Below are 21,886 nucleotides of genomic sequence, written 5' to 3' on the forward strand. Positions count from 1 at the left end.
CCCAGGAGTTTGCAGGTACCCACTCAGCATCTGCTATCTCGGAGGCTTTTGAGAAAATGTTCCAGACGTGGAAAATCGACAAAACCAGAGTGCATGCTGTCGTGAGAGATAATGCTAAGAATATGAAAAAAGCTATGATGGACAGTGGTCTGGCTAGTTTTGGCTGTATGGCGCACACACTGCAACTGGCAATTCATGACGGTGTTTTTAGCCAGCGCAGCCTCACTGATATTGTGTCTATATGCCGAAAAATCGTCGGCCACTTTAAACACTCACCCCTTGCCTATTCACGTCTCCAGGCTGTGCAGATCCAGTTGGGAATGAAACCAAAAAGGCTGCAGCAAGATGTTTCCACACGCTGGAATAGTACATTTTATGGAGAGCGTACAGAGTACATGATGGAGAGCTTGCTGGAACAAAAGCGTGCACTTGCTACATATGCCGCAGACTACGACCTCCCGGCCACTCTAACTGCGCACCAGTGGCAATTAATTGAAAACTTTATAACACTCCTCTCCCCATTTGAACAATTGACGAGAGAAGTTAGCTCATCAGAAGCATCAGCTGCAGATGTCCTCCCCTCTGTGACAGCCCTGAGACGTCTTCTGAGTAAGCAGGCTGACACCGATCACGGCGTTAAAACAACAAAGACCTCATTATTAGAGGCTATAAATAGACGCTTCGATCAAATCCAGTACGATCCCATGTTCTGCATTGCCACCTATTTGGATCCCAGATACAAGGATCGTTACTTTGATGAGGATGTTAAACAACGCGCTCGAGAAATACTTGAGGCACACCTGTTGGCTGATGCCGGTGCAGAGGATGTGACGCGCGATGGAGAGCGCGCACATCACACAGAGCGCAAAAGGCAACGATCCGACAGAACAGGGCCCTCCCTGCATGATGTGTTTGAGGAGATTCTGGAAGAAAATGGATCAGAGAGGACAAGTACCTCGTCTGTATCCCAACAACTGGGTATTTTCCTGTCAGAGATAACTATTCCGAGAGGTGAGAGCGCACTTTGCTATTGGAGAAATAACCATCTGCTTTTTCCAGAACTCCCACAAATAGCACGCAAATACCTTAGTGCGCCATGCACCAGCGTAGAGAGTGAGCGGTTATTCAGCTCTGTGTCTCATGTCTTAGATGAAAAGAGAAATAGGCTTTGCTGTGACAAGGCAGAGATGCTTATCTTTGTAAAGAAAAACATGCATCTTATTAAGAAGTAGGCCAGAGATACAGCAGGTGACTTATGTGTCATTAATGATCAGAAGTGGAGGTACTGTTTTGTTTTATAAAATGCCCCGTGTTCGAGCCTGTGAGTTCTGAAAAAGTAATATTTTATTCTGCATGAGAAATACACAAGGTGAAAGATAGCCCTATTTATGTTTGCATTTATGAATAACATAATTTATTTATTTAAATAATATAATTTATTTATTTCACTTGTTTTTGCATTTACACTTGAAGTATTTTTTTTTATTTATCAGAAAAATATTTTTTATTGGGCCATGAAAATAATCTCATTGAGAACATTTTTGTTTATTCTGTATGAGAAATACACAAGGTGAAAGATAGCCCTATTTATTTTTGCATTCATGAATAACATTATTTATTTATTTTAATAACATATTATTTAGCCTATTTCACTTGTTTTTACATTAACACTTGATGTTGTTGTTTTTTTTTATTTAATTTTTTATCAGAAAAAATATTTTTTATTGGGCCATGAAAATAATCTCATTGTTTAAGTTTTTGTTTATCAGGCTAAAAGCACTCAAATAATTTTGTTGGGCAATGTACTGCTGAAACAATCTTTTCATTGATTACTATTAGTTAGCAGTCAAAGGTTTTTGAATGTTATATTTTTCAGAAAATAACTTGTTATAAATAAGATTATAACTGTCAACCAGAAAGTGACAATAAAGGTGTTTTTTGTTTCATAAATTGGTCTGATTGAATTTGTGCTCATTCTAGGATAGTGTGATCAAGAGCCAAAAGACTTTTGTAGCACAAAAGAAGGAATAAATAACAAAAAAAAAAAAAAGCATCGGCCATCGGCCAAATTGTTATGTTAAACATCGGTATCGGTATCGGCCCAGAATTTCCCAATCGGTGCATCCCTAATATTTAATGTTTAAATTAATACATGATTTGTTTGAGGTAAAATATAATAAAAATCTAAAGTATAGGTAAAAGGTGAAAAAAGGTTTTGCAGCCAATAGTAACTAGTTTCTTTTTTACGATTGTGTTGCTGTTAAGCACGGAACTAAATGTCTCTATATATTATACCACTACTACGGAAGTTGCGAAGGAACTCTGTAAAACACATTAAAATAAATGTTAAATGATCTTCTTTTCATGACAAGCGGTCAATGAGTTCTCAAGGCGTAAAGGAGTAAAAGACTTAAAGCAAAAAGGCGTATCACAGCGTAGACGAAGAACCAGCGGATCACATAAGCAAAGCCCACTAACATTGTCGGAATAGCGACTGCAAGCAATGCTAATTAGACTGTGTGAAAGACGCAACCGTTCAGGTAAAACAAAGTGCTCTACCACTACCAGCAAGTTAGTGGTGTGAGAACTGGTTCGACTTGAAATTGCTACAAAGGACTCAAGTCTATTTATTACCTTGCAAACTATACTAAGTTATGATAAAAGTTTGGGAACAAATCTGGTGTGCTGTTGTTAGTAGCCGTTTACATGTCACATGGTTTAGGCATACTCCTTAAGCAAGTGAGTGAGTTTCAGTGAAATGTAAAGAGAAAGATAATATTATAAATTGAAATTAAGATTAGTACATGTGTTTTATGAACATTTTAAAAGGTAACTGTTAATTGAGGACTATACCTATTTAAGGAGGACTCGGTTATTTGTTTTCTAATGGTGGTGATCTTTTAATCAAAAAAATGTATATTAATTACTGCTAAAGTGAAGACCAACTTCACTTGTTGAGCATATTTGTTAACTTTGCAACTGTTTCAAAAATATATTTTGGATTGTTTTTGTTCACCTCAATCAGGTTGGAGAAATAAGCTGATCGAGCAAATGTGAGTGCTTTTCGGTATTATAGTGAACTGTCTATCCAGGCTAGTCTAAATACTTTCAACTTGGTGGAGCGCCACTTTCGCTCCAATTTTCTGGAGGCTTGCTTGAGTACTCTAGTATTGTCTGTGTACCAGGGAGCGAGTTTCTTGTTGCATATTTCTTTTGTTTTTAGTGGTGCAACCATATCTAAAGTAATTTGCAGTATTGAGTTTAAAATAGGGTGACCACATTTTCAAACCCCCAGTCCGGGACCATGTACCGCACATTAATCCACGTGCACATCCACGCGCACATGCATGCACCATAAGCGATTTCATCAGGATGGGGGACAATTATTTCAGTGCTTAGTACACCTAGTTGCAGTGGTTTGTTTAGCTCGAATTCGTATGTGGAAACGTTACAGTATTATTTTTATTATTATTATTTTAGTTGTGGTAAAACCTGGGACAATTTGGTAGTGAATGTCAAAAACCGGGATATTTTAGCCTTTTACAGATATTTATCAGAACCTTGGGACACCTGGCTTGAAACCGGGACAATCCCAGGTGAACCGGGACATCTGGCCACCCTAGTTTAGATCCTCTATTAGATTGTTTGCAGATTTATTTACTCCGTTTTCGATGAGAGAGCTTGGAAGAATATCAAGAAATCTATTTGAAGTCCAAGAATTTATATTACTGCTTTTAAAAGTAATAGGTTGGGGTGCAAGTGGGTTTCTTGTTTTAACGGTAAAGGTAATAAGACAGTGATCCGATATTCCAGGATTATGGGGAATCATTATTATATATATTATTATACATATTATTATATGTACAATATCTATTTCTAGTGACAGGACTAAATATAAGGTATGATTGTGGCAGTGCGTTGGACCTGAGACATGTTGAATAAAACCTATTGAGTCAATTATGGCTTGAAAGACTTTTGGAAGAGGGTTATTGGACATTTCCATATGAAAATTGAAATCGCCAAAAATGTGATTAGTGTCTGCCATTACTACAAAGTGAGACAAAAACTCAATGATCAATGGACTAGTTGTTTACCGGGTGATTGTAAATAGTGAATTTACAAACACAAACAGATTCTGCCGTATGTTGATGTTTTCTCTACTCAATGAGCCATTGGAGACGCACGGTGTAAAGTAACCTTTTATAGAGTCACAAGCAAATACAGTGCTTTACATGCGCCTTTTTCTCCTTCGGTTTCCAGATGCCCTATTGAGTGGTTTTTCTGATTTAAATTAATACGTTTTTGTTTGGTGCCAAATTCATCATCTTGTTGTCAAGTTTGCATGACAGCAGCATACTATTTGATTCTCATAGTTTTGAAGCACTCTGACTTGATGAGTGAGTGTCTTTTTACAGAAATTGATCATTTTACAATTTTCACCATATAAGCATATAATGAATGTTAATTATTGTCTTTTCAAGTGTGTTTGTCAACGGGTTATTTTTATGCCCATGACACCTCAAGTGTCTGTGCATGACTCTGCTTCTATATCCGATCACTTGGCAATTCTGTATGCACACCAGGTGTCCCTCTTCTTTTTACTCCCTACCATCTTGTTTTTTTGTGTGCAGCTCAGCAGTTCTACAAGCATCTTTTCCTGAACCCCCCACCACCCTGGAGTTCTTCATGGAGTTTAGCTCCATAAAAATGTTGCTGCCAGCAAAGAGCTTAAGGTAGGGCCAGTCCGTCCCCAGAGGGAGGGATGGGAAGGCAGAAGCAGAGCTGCTTACAGGCTCAGGAACAAGGCAGGGGGGCTTGGAGGGTTTGAGGATAGTGTTGCAGTGTTTGGATGGGGGTAAGGGGGGCAGTGGTGCCAGGGCTGGAGTCCTTTGTTTTTATATCTCCTTACACAGCAGGGAAAAGGCTTAAGATAGATCACAGGGCGGTCACATAAAAAGCCAATAATATCAGCTCATCCCTAAGCCGCATGCAGCCCCGAACATATAGGACGCAGTTTGATTCTCAACCCTTATCCCTTAGTTCTTACTGCCCCTGATGGATTCATTAGGATTGGCTTGAGGGGTTTGGATTTGAACAATGATGGCCGTGGTCTCTGATATCGCAAATGGTTATTTGCCTGATTTATCTGAGGCTATTTGCTTTACGAAAACAATCAAGATAGGGGGATCTGACAGGAAAAACTAAAAAAACATAGACATGCCTCTGTCAGAAAATGCATGTCTCCATATAATATGAAGAATGATTAAGTCTGTTAGCATTACCTGGTCATTATAGTGACACTCAAACTCAGAGAGGAGACACACAATTACATACAGTGGCTTCGGGAAGTATTCAGAGACCTTTGCTTTCTTTTTTTTTTTCTTTTTTTATGTTATAGACTTATTTTACAAATTATTACATCTAGTTATTATTTGTGTATCCTGTATCCATCTGTTAGATTGGATGGGTAGAGTAGGAGAACTGTGTACTGAAAGTCTCCTAACAGATGTTCCATAGGGTTCAGGTACAGGCTATGGCTGGGCCACAAAGGACATTCGAAGACACTCCAGCATTGTCTTGGCTGTGTGCTCTTGGTCGTTGTCGTGCTGAAAAATGAATCTTACCTCCGGTCTGAGGTGCTGTGCGCTTTGGATCAGGTTTTTTTTCAAGGACTTCTCTGTATTATCCTCTGTTCATCTTTCCCTTAATCTTGACCAGTTTACCAGTCCCTGCTTATGAGACAGCATCCCCATATAGCATGATTCTCCCACCACCATGCTTCACTGTAGAGATGTTATTAGCCAGGTGATGAGCTGTACCGAGTTTTCACGCACACTAAAATATGCATACTAGCCACTGAAATTCAACACTACTGTTGTTTGCTCCTTGGGGTTTAAGGCCGGGTGTCTCTGTAAAGCACTTTGTGACAACTGCTGTTGTAAAAAGGGCTTTATAAATTGTATTGATTGATTGCATACCAAACATATACCCCACTTGCACACATGCAAACACAGAAGCACTGGCTGCAAAAACAGTCATTAGGTTGGCTGGGGTCAGATATTCAGGCCATGTGGTGGGGTCTGAGAGGTCAGGATGGGAGACAAGGGGAAGAAAAGGCAGTCACTGGATTCCCAATCTGGTCCCCAACTTCTTGTCCCCTGATGTAGCCCTAACCTCCCCTGGAGTGACTGGAGAGTTGCTCTGTCTGTCATCCCCATTCCTTCATCCCCTGACCAATGTCAGACTTCTGATTTCATCTTTTTTCCTAGCACTCCTATCTTTCCTGTTGCTTTTTCATGTCCATATACAACTCGTGTCTCTCTCTGTCTTTTTTCTGTGTCCCGTAAACACATGGTTAGTTGTGTGGGCCTGCAGACAGAAACAGATGTGTGCATGTGTATTTATAGCCTAGCATACTGCTAATTGGCCATTACGGATGGAGCATGTCTCGTTTAGCAGGCAGGAAAGAGCCTTCCAACATTATCTCTACGGACGAGATGAATCACCATGCATCCTAGCACAGCACCACCCACCTCACCATATGTATCCGTCTTTCCCCTGATGTCTCTCTTGGACTCTCTGGCTCTTTTTTCTCTATCTTTCAGTCTCTATTTTCCTCTCTCTCTCTCCATCTCTCTCTCTCTTTCTCCCTCTCTTTCTCCCTCTGTGGCAAGGGTCCGTTGTGTTAGCACTCAGTTATGCAGACGTAGGTCTCCTCTAGCATAGGGACATGTTGACAGACATCATTCATGCTGTCAGTCAATGGCCCATAGGTCCTTTTGGCACTGTAGGGGTTGCGGGGGAAAGCCGGGACAGCGACTATTGGCTGTTCCACGCATAACCTCAGTGACCTTAATGACTGTGCGGTAGGTATGCTTAAGCGTAGTGCAGCCAGGTAATCGTGTGTCTTGTCACTATGGGCAACACGCAGACCAGTCAAATGTGTTGCAGATAAGTCGAGTCATGCACGGATGAATTCTACACAGAAATCTGCACTGAAAAGACACGACTCGGAAGCTAAGCAGTGAAGCAACCAAATGTTGCTGGAAATGGTTTTGGAGAGCCATATGTATGGACCACTCTTGTCCCTCTAGTCCAAAGATCAAATGCCATTGTCCCTGGGCATTAACAGGACATTGCTGTCTTTCAGGTGGGACAATGTGTTCTGAATATTTGGTGTCACAAAACATCACACAGCACATAGAGTAAGAGAGTTTCAAATATGTTTCAAATGTGGCCTTAATATCATTATGGCCTCCTAATCATACCCACCTTCCGACTGGCTCATTCATTCCCCCACTCATTCATTAACCCAGTCCTCATTGGTGGTATTGAGGTGGAGCATGTGTCCAGCTTCAAATTCCTGGGTTTCCACATCTCCGAGGACCTCTGCTGGACCCTCAACACCTCAGCCCAGGTCAAAAAGGCGCAGCAGTGCCTGTCCACCAAGATCTTTGTTAACTTCTACCACTGCACAACCAAGAGCAATCTGACCCACTGTGCCACAGTGTGGTTTAAGAGCTGCTCTATATCCGACCGGAAGGCCCTGCAATGGGTGGTGAAAACCGCCCAGCACATCCCTGGTTCCCAGCTTCCTGCAATCGCAGACCTCCAGTGGAAACGGTTTCTGCACAGGGCAAGCAAGATCATCAGGGACCCCCTTCACATCCATGCCACCAACTGTTTGCCCTCCTTCCATCAGGCAGGCGGTATAGGTCACTTTGGTCCCGCACCAGCAGGCTCAGGAACAGTTTCTTACCATCTACTGTAACTCTGCTGAACTCTGTGACCCATCACTTACCATACCCCCCTGCCTCGCTGGGGCCTTGTTGCACTACTCCCTTGTACTACTCTGACAATGCTATGCTAAGCCTAATAATGGAAGTTTTCAGTTGTTAAAGGTACGTGTCTACCTCAGGAACCTCACTGCTGCTATCCCTGCATTTCAGTTGTACACACAGTATCTCACAAAAGTGAGTACACCCCTCACATTTTTTCAAATATTTGATTATATCTTTTCATGTGGCAACACTGAAGAAATTACACTTTGCTACAATGTAAAAAAGTGAGTGTATAGCTTGTATAATAGTGTACATTTGCTGTCCCCTCAAAATAACTCAACACACAGCCATTAATGTCTAAACCGGTGACAACAAAAGTGAATACACCCCTAAGTGAAAATGTTGAAATTGGGCATTTTCCCTCCCCGGTGTCTGGTGACTTGTTAGTGTTACAAGGTCTCAGGTGTGAATGGGGAGCAGGTGTTAAATTTGGTATTATCGCTCTCACACTCCTTCATACTGGTCATTGTAAGTTCAACATGGCACCTCATGGCAAAGAACTCTCTGAGGATCTGAAAAAAAGAATTGTTGCTCTACATAAATATGGCCTAGGCTATAAGAAAATTGCCAAGACCCTGAAACTGAGCTGCAGCATGGTGGCCAAGACCATACAGGACAGGTTCCACTCAGAACACGCCTCGCCATGGTCGACCAAAGAAGTTAAGTGCACATGCTCAGCGTCATATTCAGAGGTTGTCTTTGGGGAAATAGACGTATGAGTGCTGCCAGCATTGCTGCAGAGGTTGAAAGGCTGAGGGGTCAGACTGTCAGTGCTCAGACCATACGCCGCACACTGAATCAAATTGGTCTGCATGGCTGTCGTTCCAGAAGGAAGCCTCCTCTAAAGATGATGCACAAGAAAGCCTGCAAACAGTTTGCTGAAGACAAGCACACTAAGGACATGGATTACTGGAACCATTTCCTGTGTTCTGATGAGACCAAGATAAACTTATTTGGTTCAGATGGTGTCAAGTGTGTGTGGCAGCAACCAGGTGAGGAGTACAAAGACAATTGTGTCTTGCCTACAGTCAGGCATGGTGGTGGGAGTGTCATGGTCTGGGGCTGCATGAGTCCTGCCAACATTGGGGAGCTACAGTTCATTGAGGGAACCATGAATGCCAACATGTACTATGACATGCCCTCCTTTCGGAGACTGGGCCGCAGGGCAGTATTCCAACATGATAACGACACACCTCCAAGACAACCACTGCCTTGCTAAAGAAGCTGAGGTTAAAGGTGATGGACTGGCCAAGCATATCTCCATACCTAAACCCCATTGAGCATCTGTGGGGCATCCTCAAACGCAAGGTGGAAGAGCACAAGGTCTCTAACATCCACCAGGTCCGTGAATTCGTCATGGAGTGGAAGAGGACTCCAGTGGCAACCTGTGAAGCTCTGGTGAACTCCATGCCCAAGAGGGTTAAGGCAGTGCTGGAAAATAATGGTAACCACACAAAATATTGACACTTTAGGACCAATTGACACTTTAGGACATTTTCACTTAGGGGTGTACTCACTTTTGTTGCCAGTGGTTTAGACAAAAATGGCTGTGTGTTGTGTTATTTTGAGGGGACAGCAAATTTACACTGTTATACAACCTGTACACTTGTTGCAAAGTGTAATTTCTTCCGTGTTGTCATATGAAAATCCATGTCACAAAATGATTTACAAAAGTATAATCCAAAATAAATATAAACATCTTGGCATTAAATGGAGTCGGGACTTTAGAAGACTGAGCGATAAAGAATAAATGACTGTCCGGTATTAGCTATAGAGGAAATGCTTCTAAAATACATTGGATTTGAGATTTAATCTATTTAAAAAATCTCAAAGGATGTATGGGCTGCGAAGAAATACAAGAAACACCAGACTCTTCTAGCGAAAAGTGTTCAGATTCCCTTTGTAGCTAGTTTGCAGTCTGTGTCCATGCGATCATTTGTTTTAATGTTTTTGCTTTTAGTGTTGACTAAGTAATGTGTATAAAATGCCAATACTTGTGATTGCCCCTGTTTGAGAGTGGGCAAGCGTTCCTCTACTGTGGAGACTAAACTTGGGGGCATATCCTAAGAAAAACTTGAGATTAGATTCAACTTCATTGTCATTGAACATACAAGTACAGTACAACAAAATGCAGTTAGGATATAACCCGGAGTGCAAATAGAAGAGGGCAGAATATTTACAAGTATCAGGTATAATGTACACTGAGTGCACAATTATTAGGCAAATCGTATTCCTCAAGATTTATTTTATTTTTGAACAAATTACAATCCTCTCAGTCAATCCAAAATATAATTGAACCTTAAACCTGAATGTTTTACAAAGGAAAAATTTGTTTTGATCTTTCTCAGGGGAATACATAAGTGTGCAGAATTATTAGGCAACTAAATTATAAGAATATTTTCTCCAACTCGTTTTTTTCAAATAAGTTACACAAAATGAGAATGAAATAAAATTTCTGGCCTTTCAAAAAAAAATTGTGACCGATATAGCCACCCTTCTTTTCAATAACTACCCTTCCATCCATGCAATCTGTCAGTTTCTTGATCTGAAATCTCAACCACAGCCTCCCAAATGCTGTTCAAAGAGGTGTATTGTCTTCCCTGACTGTAAATCTCACATTAGAGAATGCTCCACAACTTCTCAATAGGATTTAAATCAGGTAAGGAAGGGGGCCATGTCATTATTCGGGCATCTTTGAGGACCTTGCTTGCTAACCAAGCAGTGGAGTACTTGGATGCATGTGATGGAGCATTGTCCTGCATAATGAACATGGACTTCTTGAATGCGGAGGACTTCTTCCTGTACCACTGCTTGAAGAAAGCATCTTCCAGAAACTGGCAGTAGGTATGGGAGTTGAGTTTCAGTCCATCTTCAACCTAAAAAGGTCCAACCTTAAAAAAGGTTATCCTTAATGGTAGCAGCCCATTCCAGTACCCCTCCTCCATCTTGCTGGTGCCTGACTCGAAGTGGTGCCCTGTGTCCATTAGTGATGGCCACAGGCCCATCCATCTGGTCCATCAAGAGTCACTCTCATTTCATCTGTCCATAAAACCAGAAAAATCTGTCTTCAGGTATTTCTTTGCCCAATCTACATGCTTCAACATGTGAATCTTATTCAGTGGTGGTCTTCTGTCAGCCTTCTTGACCTTGGCCATGTCTGTGAGCACTTGACACTTTGTACTTCTGGGCACTCCAGGTTGGTTGCAGTTCTGGAATATGGTGGCACTTGAGGATAATGGGTTCCTGGTAGCTTCACGTTTAATTCTTCTCAAGTCTTTTGCAGTTAATTTGCGTATTTTCTTCTCCATGCATTGTTTTGCACCCCAGTTGACTATTCGAAAAAAAGGTTTGAATGTCCGGTGGTCACGCCTCAATACTTTAGCTATTTCAAGAGTGTTGCGTCCATCTGAAATGCATTTTACAAATTAGGACTTTTCAGTGTCAATTAAATCTCTTTTTTGACTCATTTTACCTGAGGTCATGAAGCTGCCTAATAATAATGCATACCTTGATATAAGGTGTTATTCACTGTTGCCACACCCTCCTTCATTACGCATACATATCGCCTGAAAATGATTCAATCCAATGAGCATTCAAGTTTATATGATTTGGAGTTGGAAATTGTGCATAGAAATAATAATACGATCAGAATATTATACTTGCATAATAATTGTGCATGCAGTGTACAAGTGGGATGTATAGTTGTGCAATGAAGGCAAATTCAAGTGGAAATGGCAGTTCTAAACCCCAGTTTGCCCTGCATGTCTTGTACTTTAAAAGTTGGACAGGTCTGCTGTACCCCCAGTACAACATGTCCTGTTCTGTAGCATTATCTTTATTTATTTATTCATGTTGTACCAGTCCAATGTGACTGTCAGTTGCAATAATCCCTTGTATTGTAAGAAAACTTGTTGTTTTCTTATGTTCTTAATTTATTGTGATGGGTTTTCCCATAACATTTGTGTTTTTACATATGTTTAAGAATATTGAAATGAATATGGATATTGCTATATTTATGATCACTATTGCAATATCACCTATTGTGAATATCGTGCAACCCTACTTCTTAGTCAGTCTGGTTCTGTCTGGTTCTGCTTTAGCTATAACACATACATTTACTTTGGAAGGGACCAAGGAAGGAAGAGTTGAGCAGGAAGTGGAGAAACAGGAAGTGTTTAAAGAATTGTGAACAGGAAGGTCTGCACAATAATGTGGAGGATGTCTAGTCCACAGAGCAAATTGGGCCATATGTCAACCCAAAAATAATCCTTAGGTTTGTCCTTTATCCTGTAACGGACCTGAATGAACTGGATATGTGTACACAAAAGGCTCCATTTAAGCTTCAAAGAAAGCTCTGCTTATACCTATCTTCCTTGTTTAGAATGGAAAGGGAGGGGGGGCTGGGGAGTAGATCTCTGGTGTAAAGAAGTATTATATGATAGTTTAGTCCAGTGCCAATTTCCATATACTGATCTGGCATTGCCTCTAGCTATCTCTGACTGACCTCTTTGGCACATATCCGTCTGTCTCTCTGTGATTTTGCCCTGAGACGTGCTGTGCTGTGTCTAGCTACCTGCAGGCTTCCACTGCTATGCCAAGCCCCTCTCATGCTGGGCTCTGTTTCCCTGACCTACACATCCACACAGAGACAGGCTGCAGACAAGCGGGCATTCAGTGGGGCGGGCAGTTATGCATTCAGGGAGGCAGACAGATGTGAGCAGACAGTCAGGGGGAAAGTTATCCTCCCAGAAATTTGACCTAACATGGTTCTCATGGCGATGGTAAGATTGTGGCCATCTGAGCTGACCCCTGAACCATTGCCACTGATAAAAAATAAATAAAACCTGCCTTAATCAGAATAAAACAAGTCTGTGGCGTATCATACAATGATAGACTCTTGAGTGGGAAGAACACATTGTGTGTACATTCACATGGACAGAGGGAACAACAGCAAAGAAACATTGGTTCAAGTCCATTCACCAAATAGTAATTTTAACCAGGAAATGGGTGACCCAGTATAGTCGATGTGCAAGAGCATGTCTCAGTATGGAGAATCCAAGTCAGGTGAAGAATTTTCGGAAGGAAATTGTATGTTTCTGTCTATTGGCCAACACTCTCAAATGTGAATATGCTGCTAATGCTCCAGTGTGTTTAGGATTAAGGGTGAGGTTATATAAAACAAAAAGATTTTGTATCAAACTCATTAGCGTTAGGGTCTGCGTTGGTGATTTTTACACCCGGCCATCATCCCCAACCATAACTCCATAGCAAATATTTACTTAATTTAAAGCTAATTGCTACTATTGATTTTGATTTTAATGGCACCAATCAGAGGAAAGTCCTACCGAAGTTTAAAAAACACAAACTTTCCGACACGCGTGAAAAACACTCTTGACAATGTCTACTCTCCATTTCATCATGGACATAAGGCCCTCCCCCGTCCTGCTTTCGGCAAATTAGACCATGCGTCGATACTGTTGCTCCCTGCTTACAGGCAGAGGCTAAAACAAGAGAAGCCAGTGACGAGGTCCATTCAACGATGGACGGACGAATCGGACACCGACTTAAGCGACTCTTTCCTCACTACCGACTGGGAAATGTTCAGAGAGCCGTCTGGAGGCAATATCAACGAATACACAGAGTACGTGACTTTATTAGCAAATGTATAGACAATGTTGTACCACGTACAACTACAAAATAATTTCCTAATCAAAAACCGTGGGTCAACAGTGGTATTCGTGCCATGATTAAGGCACGGACTGCAGCATTCAACTCCGGCAGCAAGGACAATTATAAGAAATCGCCTATAGAGATGAGGTAAGATCACTGACTTCGTTGTGTCAGGAAAACGACCTCCAGCTCAATATCAGCAAAACAAAGGAGATGATTGTTGATCACAGGAAGCAGTGGCGGGGAGACCACGCCCCCATACACATCAATGGGTCTGCAATAGAGAGAGTTCACCACATCTGGTTCCTTGGTGTCAACATCGGCGATGACTTGACCTGGTCTCATCACTCTAACATCTTGGTGAAGGAGGCCAGGAAACGGCTCTTCTTCCTACGCCGATTAAGGAGATTTGGCATGGATTCCAGGTTACTCTCCAACTTCTACAGATGCACTACCGAGAGTATCCTGTGTCAACTTCTAAAATAAAACACTATCCATAAAAATGTAGAGGGAGGAGTAGATACAATTAACACGCTATTTGACAATCTAAGTTTAAATTCAAAGATGCTAAATAGTGTTTCCCATTGTCATAAATTGTTTGATCATTAACTTCTATGCTGCAGGGTGTGATCTAATGCATTTTGGGAAATATATTATTTTTCTAACATGTATAAACATCAAGGTTCAGGTAATTATTCATTATCACAGGCAACCCAGTAGCAATTTTCATCTCCATTCAGAATTCACACCCTGGAGTGTGTACTTTGCCAATCTACAGGTGCTGGTCATAAAATCAGAATATCATCAAAAAGTTGATTTCAGTAATTCCATTCAAAAAGTGAAACCTGTATAATGTATACATTCATTCCACACAGACTGATATATTTCAAGTGTTTATTTCTTTTAATTTCGATGATTATAACTGACAACTAATGAAAACCCCAAATTCAGTATCTCAGAAAATTAGAATATTGTGAATAGGTTCAGTACTGAAGACACCTGGTATCACACTCTAATTAACTCAAAACACCTGCAAAGGCGTTTGAGCTAGTCGGTGGGGATTTCGGCTGGATTTCACTACTTGGACATTTTGGGTCCTAGATTCATTTCTGTAACAGATACAACCTATTATGATGTATCCTGGTAATCACAACCCCATTGGCTTCAATAAAAACACATAAAAACAGACTTTTGGGTCACCATTTTAAAAACTCATCTATTGGAAAGGCAAAAAGAATATTTTTCGGAAAACATTTCTGCCATTCAGCATAATGATATTGTTTTTTGAAAGCATTATACAGTTTTGTGTTAATTGTATTCCCACATAGTTTCATGCCTTTACTATCAAATTACACTGTATTGGGTTGAAAATAATGAAGAAATAAAATAATAGAAGGTAAAAAATACAGGCACCCCCCAAAAAATTGGTTCTTCTACCTAGAAATAAAACACAATAAAATGAGGAATAATTATTTTATATCACTTATTTTTGCCTGTAATGACGCAGCACTAGATCGCTAGTTACGTTTGGACTTATATAATTTATAAACTCAGAAAAATGACCAACTTCTTCCCAAAAACTCAAGAACACCCCCATACTATGCTGACTAAATATTAATTTTTATATCATATTTATAATACAAATGATGTATTATTGTTCAAAACATCATATATAGTGATGTACACCCTTGTTATCCCTATTCTTGTCTACACATTAGCCTTTCTATAAAACAAAAAAAAAAAATTGCATGGTCAATGTAATGCATGGTCAATGTCGTTGCCTGGTGAAAAGTTCCCATAGCAACCCAAACAATACACAGACAACCCAAATTATACACAGAAAACCCAAATTATACACGGAACGCTTCACGAAAGTGGCTACAAACAATATACCATTGAAATCGGACGATTATGGCGATTCTATTTTTATAAATATTTATGCAAATGAGCACTGTCCGCGGATCTGCGGATGTCGACTATGTAAGGTTAAATGGTCTCTCAGTCTAGTTCTGTAGGCTACACAATGATGGGGAAGACTGCTGACTTGACAGCTGTCCAAAAGACGACCATTGACACCTTGCACAAGGAGGGCAAGACACAAAAGGTAATTGGCTGGCTGTTCACAGGGCTCTCTGTCCAAGCACATTAATAGAGAGGCGAAGGGAAGGAAAAGATGTGGTAGAAAAAAGTGTAGAAGCAATAGGGATAACCGCACCCTGGAGAGGAATGTGAAAAAAAACAACATTAAAAAATGTGGGGGAGATTCACAAAGAGTGGACTGTAGCTGGAGTCAGTGCTTCAAGAACCACCACGCACATACATATACAAGACACGGATTTCAGCTGTGAGATTCCTTTCGTCAAGCCACTCTTGAACAAGACACAGCGTCAGAAGCGTCTCGCTTGGGCTAAAGACAAAAAGGACTGGAATGGTCCAAAGTTATGTTCTCTGATGAAAGTACATTTTGCATTTCCTTTGGAAATCAAGGACCCAGAGTCTGGAGGAAGAAAGGAGAGGGACAGAATCCAGGTTGCTTGAAGTCCAGTGTAAAGTTTCCACAGTCAGTGATGGTTTGGGGTGCCATGTCATCTGCTGGTGTTGGTCCACTGTGTTTTCTGAGGTCCATGGTCAACGCAGCCATCTACCAGGAAGTTTTAGAGCACTTCATGCTTCCTGCTGCTGACCAACTTTACGGAGATGCAGATTTCATTTTCCAACAGGACTTGGCACCTGCACACAGTGCCAAAGCTACCAGTACCTGGTTTAAGGACAATGGTATCCCTGTTCTTAATTGGCCAGCAAACTCGCCTGACCTTAACCCTATAGAAAATCTATGGGGTATTGTGAAGAGGAAGATGCGATACGCCAGACCCCACAATGCAGAAGAGCTGAAGGCCACTATCAGAGCAACCTGGGCTCTAATAACACCTGAGCAGTGCCACAGACTGATCGACTCAATGCCACGCCACATTGCTGCAGTAATTCAGGCAGAAGGAGCCCCAACTAAGTATTGAGTGCTGTACATGCTCATACTTTTCATGTTCATACTTTTCAGTTGGCCAACATTTCTAAAAATCCTTTTTTTGTATTGGTCTTAAGTAATATTCTAATTTTCTGAGATACTGAATTTGGGATTTTCATTAGTTGTCAGTTATAATCATAATAATCTCGACGTCCGCGATCCCGCGGACAGTGCTCCTTTGCATAAATATTTCGAAAAATAGATTCGCCATAATCGTCCGATTCCAATGGTATATTATTTGTAGCCACTTTCCTGAAGCGTTCCGTGTATAATTGGGGTTTTCCGTGTATAATATGGGTTGTATAGTTGTAGTTTGGGTTGCTATGAGAACCTTTCACCAGGCAACGACATTGCCAATGCATCTTAGAAAGGCTCATTTGTACACTACTATGAATATTACATGCGTGTACATCACTATATATGATGTTTTGAACCATAATACATCGTTTGTATTATATATAAGATATAAAAATTAATATTTAGTCAAAATAGTATGGGGATGTTCTTGAGTTTTTGGGAAGAAGTTGGTAATTTTTCTGAGTTTATAAAATATATAAGTCCAAACGTAACTAGTGATCTAGTGCTGGCCGTTTTGAGTCATTACACCCATAACATGGGTTTTTTACATTCAATCTTATTTATTTCATAATGTTTTATTTCTAGGTAGAAGAACCAAATTTTTTGGGGGTGCCTATATTTTTTACCTTCTATTATATTTCATTATTTTCAACCCAATTACAGTGTAATTTGATAGTAAAGGCATGAAAGTATGAGGAAATACCATTGACACAAAATCTCATAATGCTTTCAAAAAAAAAATCTTGATGCTGAATGGCAGAAATGTTTTCCGAATTTTTTTTTTTGCCTTTCAAACAGATGAGTTTTATAAATAGTGACCCAGAAGTCTGTTTTTATGTGTTTTTATTGTAGCCAGAGGGGTTGCTATTAAAAGGATACATCATAATAGGTTGTATCTGTTACAGAAATGAATCTAGGACCCAAAATGTCCCACTAGTGAAATCCGGCCGAAAGCCCCATAGTTGCATAGCACTCAATATACCTTATGTTACACATGAAGAATGCTGGGGGTTATTATACTACCACTGTTTTATTGGATTTATAGAGCATTTTGAGATAATACACACTGAGTTTTCTAGCTTTCTAAAGTTAGCATTTCCAGCTATTTTGTACTGACTTCTCTAGCTAATGACAACATTGCAATCTGTCTAAAGTACATTTGATGAGATGATGACAATGGCTAAGTTGTTACCAACATTTGTAAATGGAAATGTATACGGTGTTACATATGTTATTTTAAACAAATTATTATTTGCAATGATTTTGAATGACTGGTAGTAATCAGAGCAGAGACTTAGTGTGTGCTTTGCTTCAAATTACTATCAAGTAGTTATTGGGCCTTGGCATTTTGCTGTTCAACTTATTCATCATCTAAAGTAGAATGTCCTCTTGTTTGGTTGACACTATTCATACACAGTCTGTGTTCATGAGTAGTGTTAGAGGTAGATGTCTGTGTCTACATAAGTTAGTGACTAAAGGGTAGGTGAAAAGCAATTGATCAGGGAAGAGTGTGGGAGGAGAATGTTTTAAACCTAGTACCATGTCCTAATTGGGTTTATTTTTCAAAGCACTCATATTTTTATCACTTACATTACAGCAAGAAGCTTTAAGGGTGTTTGCAGCCGTCCCCACCTCGCAATCAAGTTAAAATTAAGTCAACATCGCAGCTGCCATTTTTTACATGGCTTGTCTATTGGCAGATGTTTACAGTCCATTGCTGTTTTCTGAAAGTATAATTGAGTGCAGATATGCATGGAACAGAAACACTTTTGAACACGTACAAATGTATGCACAATGGGCAAGCAGGTGAACACACAATAATCATGCATTTAATGTATTAGGTAATTGTACATCACATATTGTATATGCACGAACACACACAAACAAAAACTAAAACGTGTAAAATTGTGATAAAAAAGGTAGAATGTATTGGAATTTCCCCTACATTGTATTGGGTAAAGGGTATGGTCCTTATCATTACTGTGATTGCATGTTTTATGAGCCAAAACAAGAAGGAATATTGCTTTGCTGATCAATTGCAAAAGGTTGACATGGTGACCTGATCGTACAGTCAAGTGAACCCTGGGTTTATTATTTTGTGATAAGATTAGAGTATAGGCTTCTGAGAAGTAGAAAAGCTCTGTTTGAGTATGAAGGACCAAGTAATTGTGTTGCAACAAACTAGTTAAGTCCAGTCATCAGCTTCGTCTTTTCTTTCGCCCGCAAATCGCCTCACAACCAAATCGGGGACAGTTACATTGTTCGCTTTTGTCTGTGTGCAGTGGATTCAGAGACAAAGTTACCCCAAGCTATTGAAGCTATTGGTGCCTTGTGCACCTTATTGAGTGTATGTGTTATTGTAAAATGCTTCCACTTTAATTGTTTTTGCTGTTGCTATTGTGCAAGTTATTTGACACAATTTGTGCTTCAGTTGTGGATAGACTGATCTGGGAATGTAGTGTACCAGGTGAGTGCAAATTTGAGAAGGTAATTAAAATAAAATTATGTACCAGATAAAATATTGAAAACCAAAATATTTTTGGTGGGGTCGGTGTACAAGTATACATTTCAAGTATATGCCAGGATTGGGTTTGGGATTGGGACATGTAATTGAGGGTGTGTATCTGTTATCAAAGTATTATACATGATTACAAAAGTTCTGCTGCTCTTTTCCAAAAGTCGGGTTGTGTGTGCCCTCTATTTTTTCTGGTTTTGTGTGGCTAGCACAGCTAGGACTCTACGGAGTGACCTGGGCACTGGTAGAATGGGGGAAAGGAAAATTTAGGCAGAGAATATTTCCTTGGGGTGCCCCTGTTGTGCTCTCTCACCTCAGAGAGATAATAACATAGCTGCCTTCAGACTCTCATTGCACTGAGTGAAACTTGCCCAGGCCCCATTGTGCACACAATATGCCTCACTTACTAGAACATCCTTGACTGACAAAGACACCCAGAGAGAAAGAGAGAGAGCAAGAAAGAAACTGTGTAAAAGTATAGTGGAATATAGATGGACAGAAGACACACACAAGGAACCTCTGGAAAAGCAGAGGCATGGAGAATAAGACATGAGACAGAATTTGGGAAAGAAATAAAAGAGAAAAGAGAGGACTTACTGAAATATGAGTGCAATAGGACATTGATTTCACAGCTCATAAATGTTTTCTTTCCTATTTCTATACAGAGCTTTAATAATGGAGTCACCTACTTTGTCTGCTTTTTAGCACACTAGCTAAGTTGTGTGTATATTTGCTAAGCTGCCTCATCTAAAGAGCAATTCATTGCACAAAGACCACTAGCAAATAAAATGTTTGATCTAAAATGGATATCATACATTTAACAAAGGGCTATATCTGAGATTGCTTCTGTAACCCAATAATCCACTAATATAAACAATACAAGTGAGAAGAGAGAAACAGATATTTCAAGATATGTTGTGCCTAGTTATCAATTTAAGACATTTCAGGGAAACTATGGCCAGAATATGTGTAAATGACTTCCTTTCCATTAAATATTGAACATTTGATCCAGATTATAGTTAGATGTAGTGCTACATGGGACAAATAATGTATACTGTGGATCTACTGTATCTCCATAGTATAATACTAGGGTTTCCCTTTGGCCTTAAAAGAAAATTTGGAAAATAGCCCTCAAGCTACCAGTATCTTTTACATACAGTGGGGAGAACAAGTATTTGATGCATTGCCGATTTTGCAGGTTTTCCCACTTACAAGGCATGTAGAAGTCTGTAATTTTTATCAAAGGTACTCTTCAACTGCGAGTGACGGAATCTAAAACAGAAATCCAGAAAATCACATTGTATGATTTTTAACTAATTAATTTGCATTTTATTGCATGACATTGCATGATACATCAGAAAAGCAGAATTTAATATTTGGTACAGAAACTTTTGTTTACAATTATAGAGATCATACATTTCCTGTAGTTCTTGACCAGGTTTGCACACACTGCTGCAGGGATTTTGACCCACTCCTCCATACAGACCTTCTCCAGATCTTCAGGTTTCTGGGCTGTCGCTGGGCAATACAGACGGGCTAGGCCACTCCAGGACCTTGAGATGCTTCTTACGGAGCCACCTCCTTAGTTGCCCTGGCTGTGTGTTTCAGGTCGTTGTCATGCTGGAAGACCCAGCCACGACCCATCTTCAATTCTCTTACTGAGGGAAGGAGGTTGTTGGCCAAGATCTCGCGATACATGGCCCCATCCATCCTCCCCTCAATATGGTGCAGTCGTCCTGTCCCCTTTGCAGAAAAACGTGCCCAAAGAATGATGTTTCCACCTCCATGCTTCATGGTTGGGATGATGTTCTTGGGTTGGACTCATCCTTCTTCTTCCTCCAAACACGGCGAGTGGAGTTTAGACCAAAAAGCTCTATTTTTGTCTCATCAGACCACATGACCTTCTCCTATTCCTCCTCTGGATCATCCAGATGGTCATTGGCAAACTGGACATGCACTGGCTTGAGCAGGGGGACCTATCTGCGCTGCAGGATTTTAATCCATGATGGCGTAGTGTGTTACTAATGGTTTTCTTTGAGACTGTGGTCCCAGCTCTCTTCAGGTCATTGACCAGGTCCTGCCGTGTAGTTCTGGGCTGATCCCTCACCTTCCTCATAATCACTGATGCCCCACGAGGTGAGATCTTGCATGGAGCCCCAGACCGACGGTGATTGACCATCATCTTGAACTTCTTCCATTTCCTTATAATTGCGCCAACAGTTGTTGCCTTCTCACCAAGCTGCTTGCCTGTTGTCCTGTAGCCCATCCCAGCCTTGTGCAGGTCTACAATTTTATCCCTGATGTCTTTACACAGCTCTCTGGTCTTGGCCATTGTGGAGAGGTTGGCATCTGTTTGATTGAGTGTGTGGACAGACTTCTTTTATACAGATGGCGAGTTCGAACAGGTGCAGTTAATACAAGTTATGTGTGGAGAACAGGAGGGCTTCTTAAAGAAATGCAAATTAATTATTTAATATCATACAATGTGATTTTCGGGATTTTTGTTTTAGTTTCATTCTCTCACAGTTGAAGTGTACCTATGATAAAATTGACAGACCTCTACATGCTGTGTAGGTAGGAAAACCTGCAAAATCGGCAGTGTATCAAATACTTGTTCTCCCCACTGTACATCCAATACAAATGAAAGGATTCCAAAACAAAGGGTCTTTCTGAAATGTATTCCCTTATAAACCTCTTTTGAATGAACCTGGTACCTTTATACACAAAATACCCTCAAATATACATTCTGTGATGAAGAAG

General features: G+C 40.4%; 1 protein-coding gene across 6 annotated transcripts in view; it reads left to right on the plus strand.

Moving 5' to 3' along the window:
* Positions 1 to 21,886, plus strand: part of pcdh1b (protocadherin 1b) — a 353,309-nt gene that overhangs the window by 243,545 nt on the left and 87,878 nt on the right. The window contains exon 6 of one of the 6 annotated variants that reach the window (XM_029119487.2): positions 4,632 to 4,720. The exons of the other annotated variants lie outside the window; for them this stretch is intronic. Within the exon in view, the coding sequence (XP_028975320.1) occupies positions 4,632 to 4,705 (74 nt within the window). The 3' untranslated portion in view covers positions 4,706 to 4,720. Of the gene's footprint in view, positions 1 to 4,631; positions 4,721 to 21,886 lie in introns of those variants that run through there. 6 annotated transcript variants of the gene reach the window in all.

This window comes from Esox lucius, chromosome 4 (assembly GCF_011004845.1).
Source record: "Esox lucius isolate fEsoLuc1 chromosome 4, fEsoLuc1.pri, whole genome shotgun sequence".
NCBI lineage: Eukaryota > Metazoa > Chordata > Actinopteri > Esociformes > Esocidae > Esox > Esox lucius.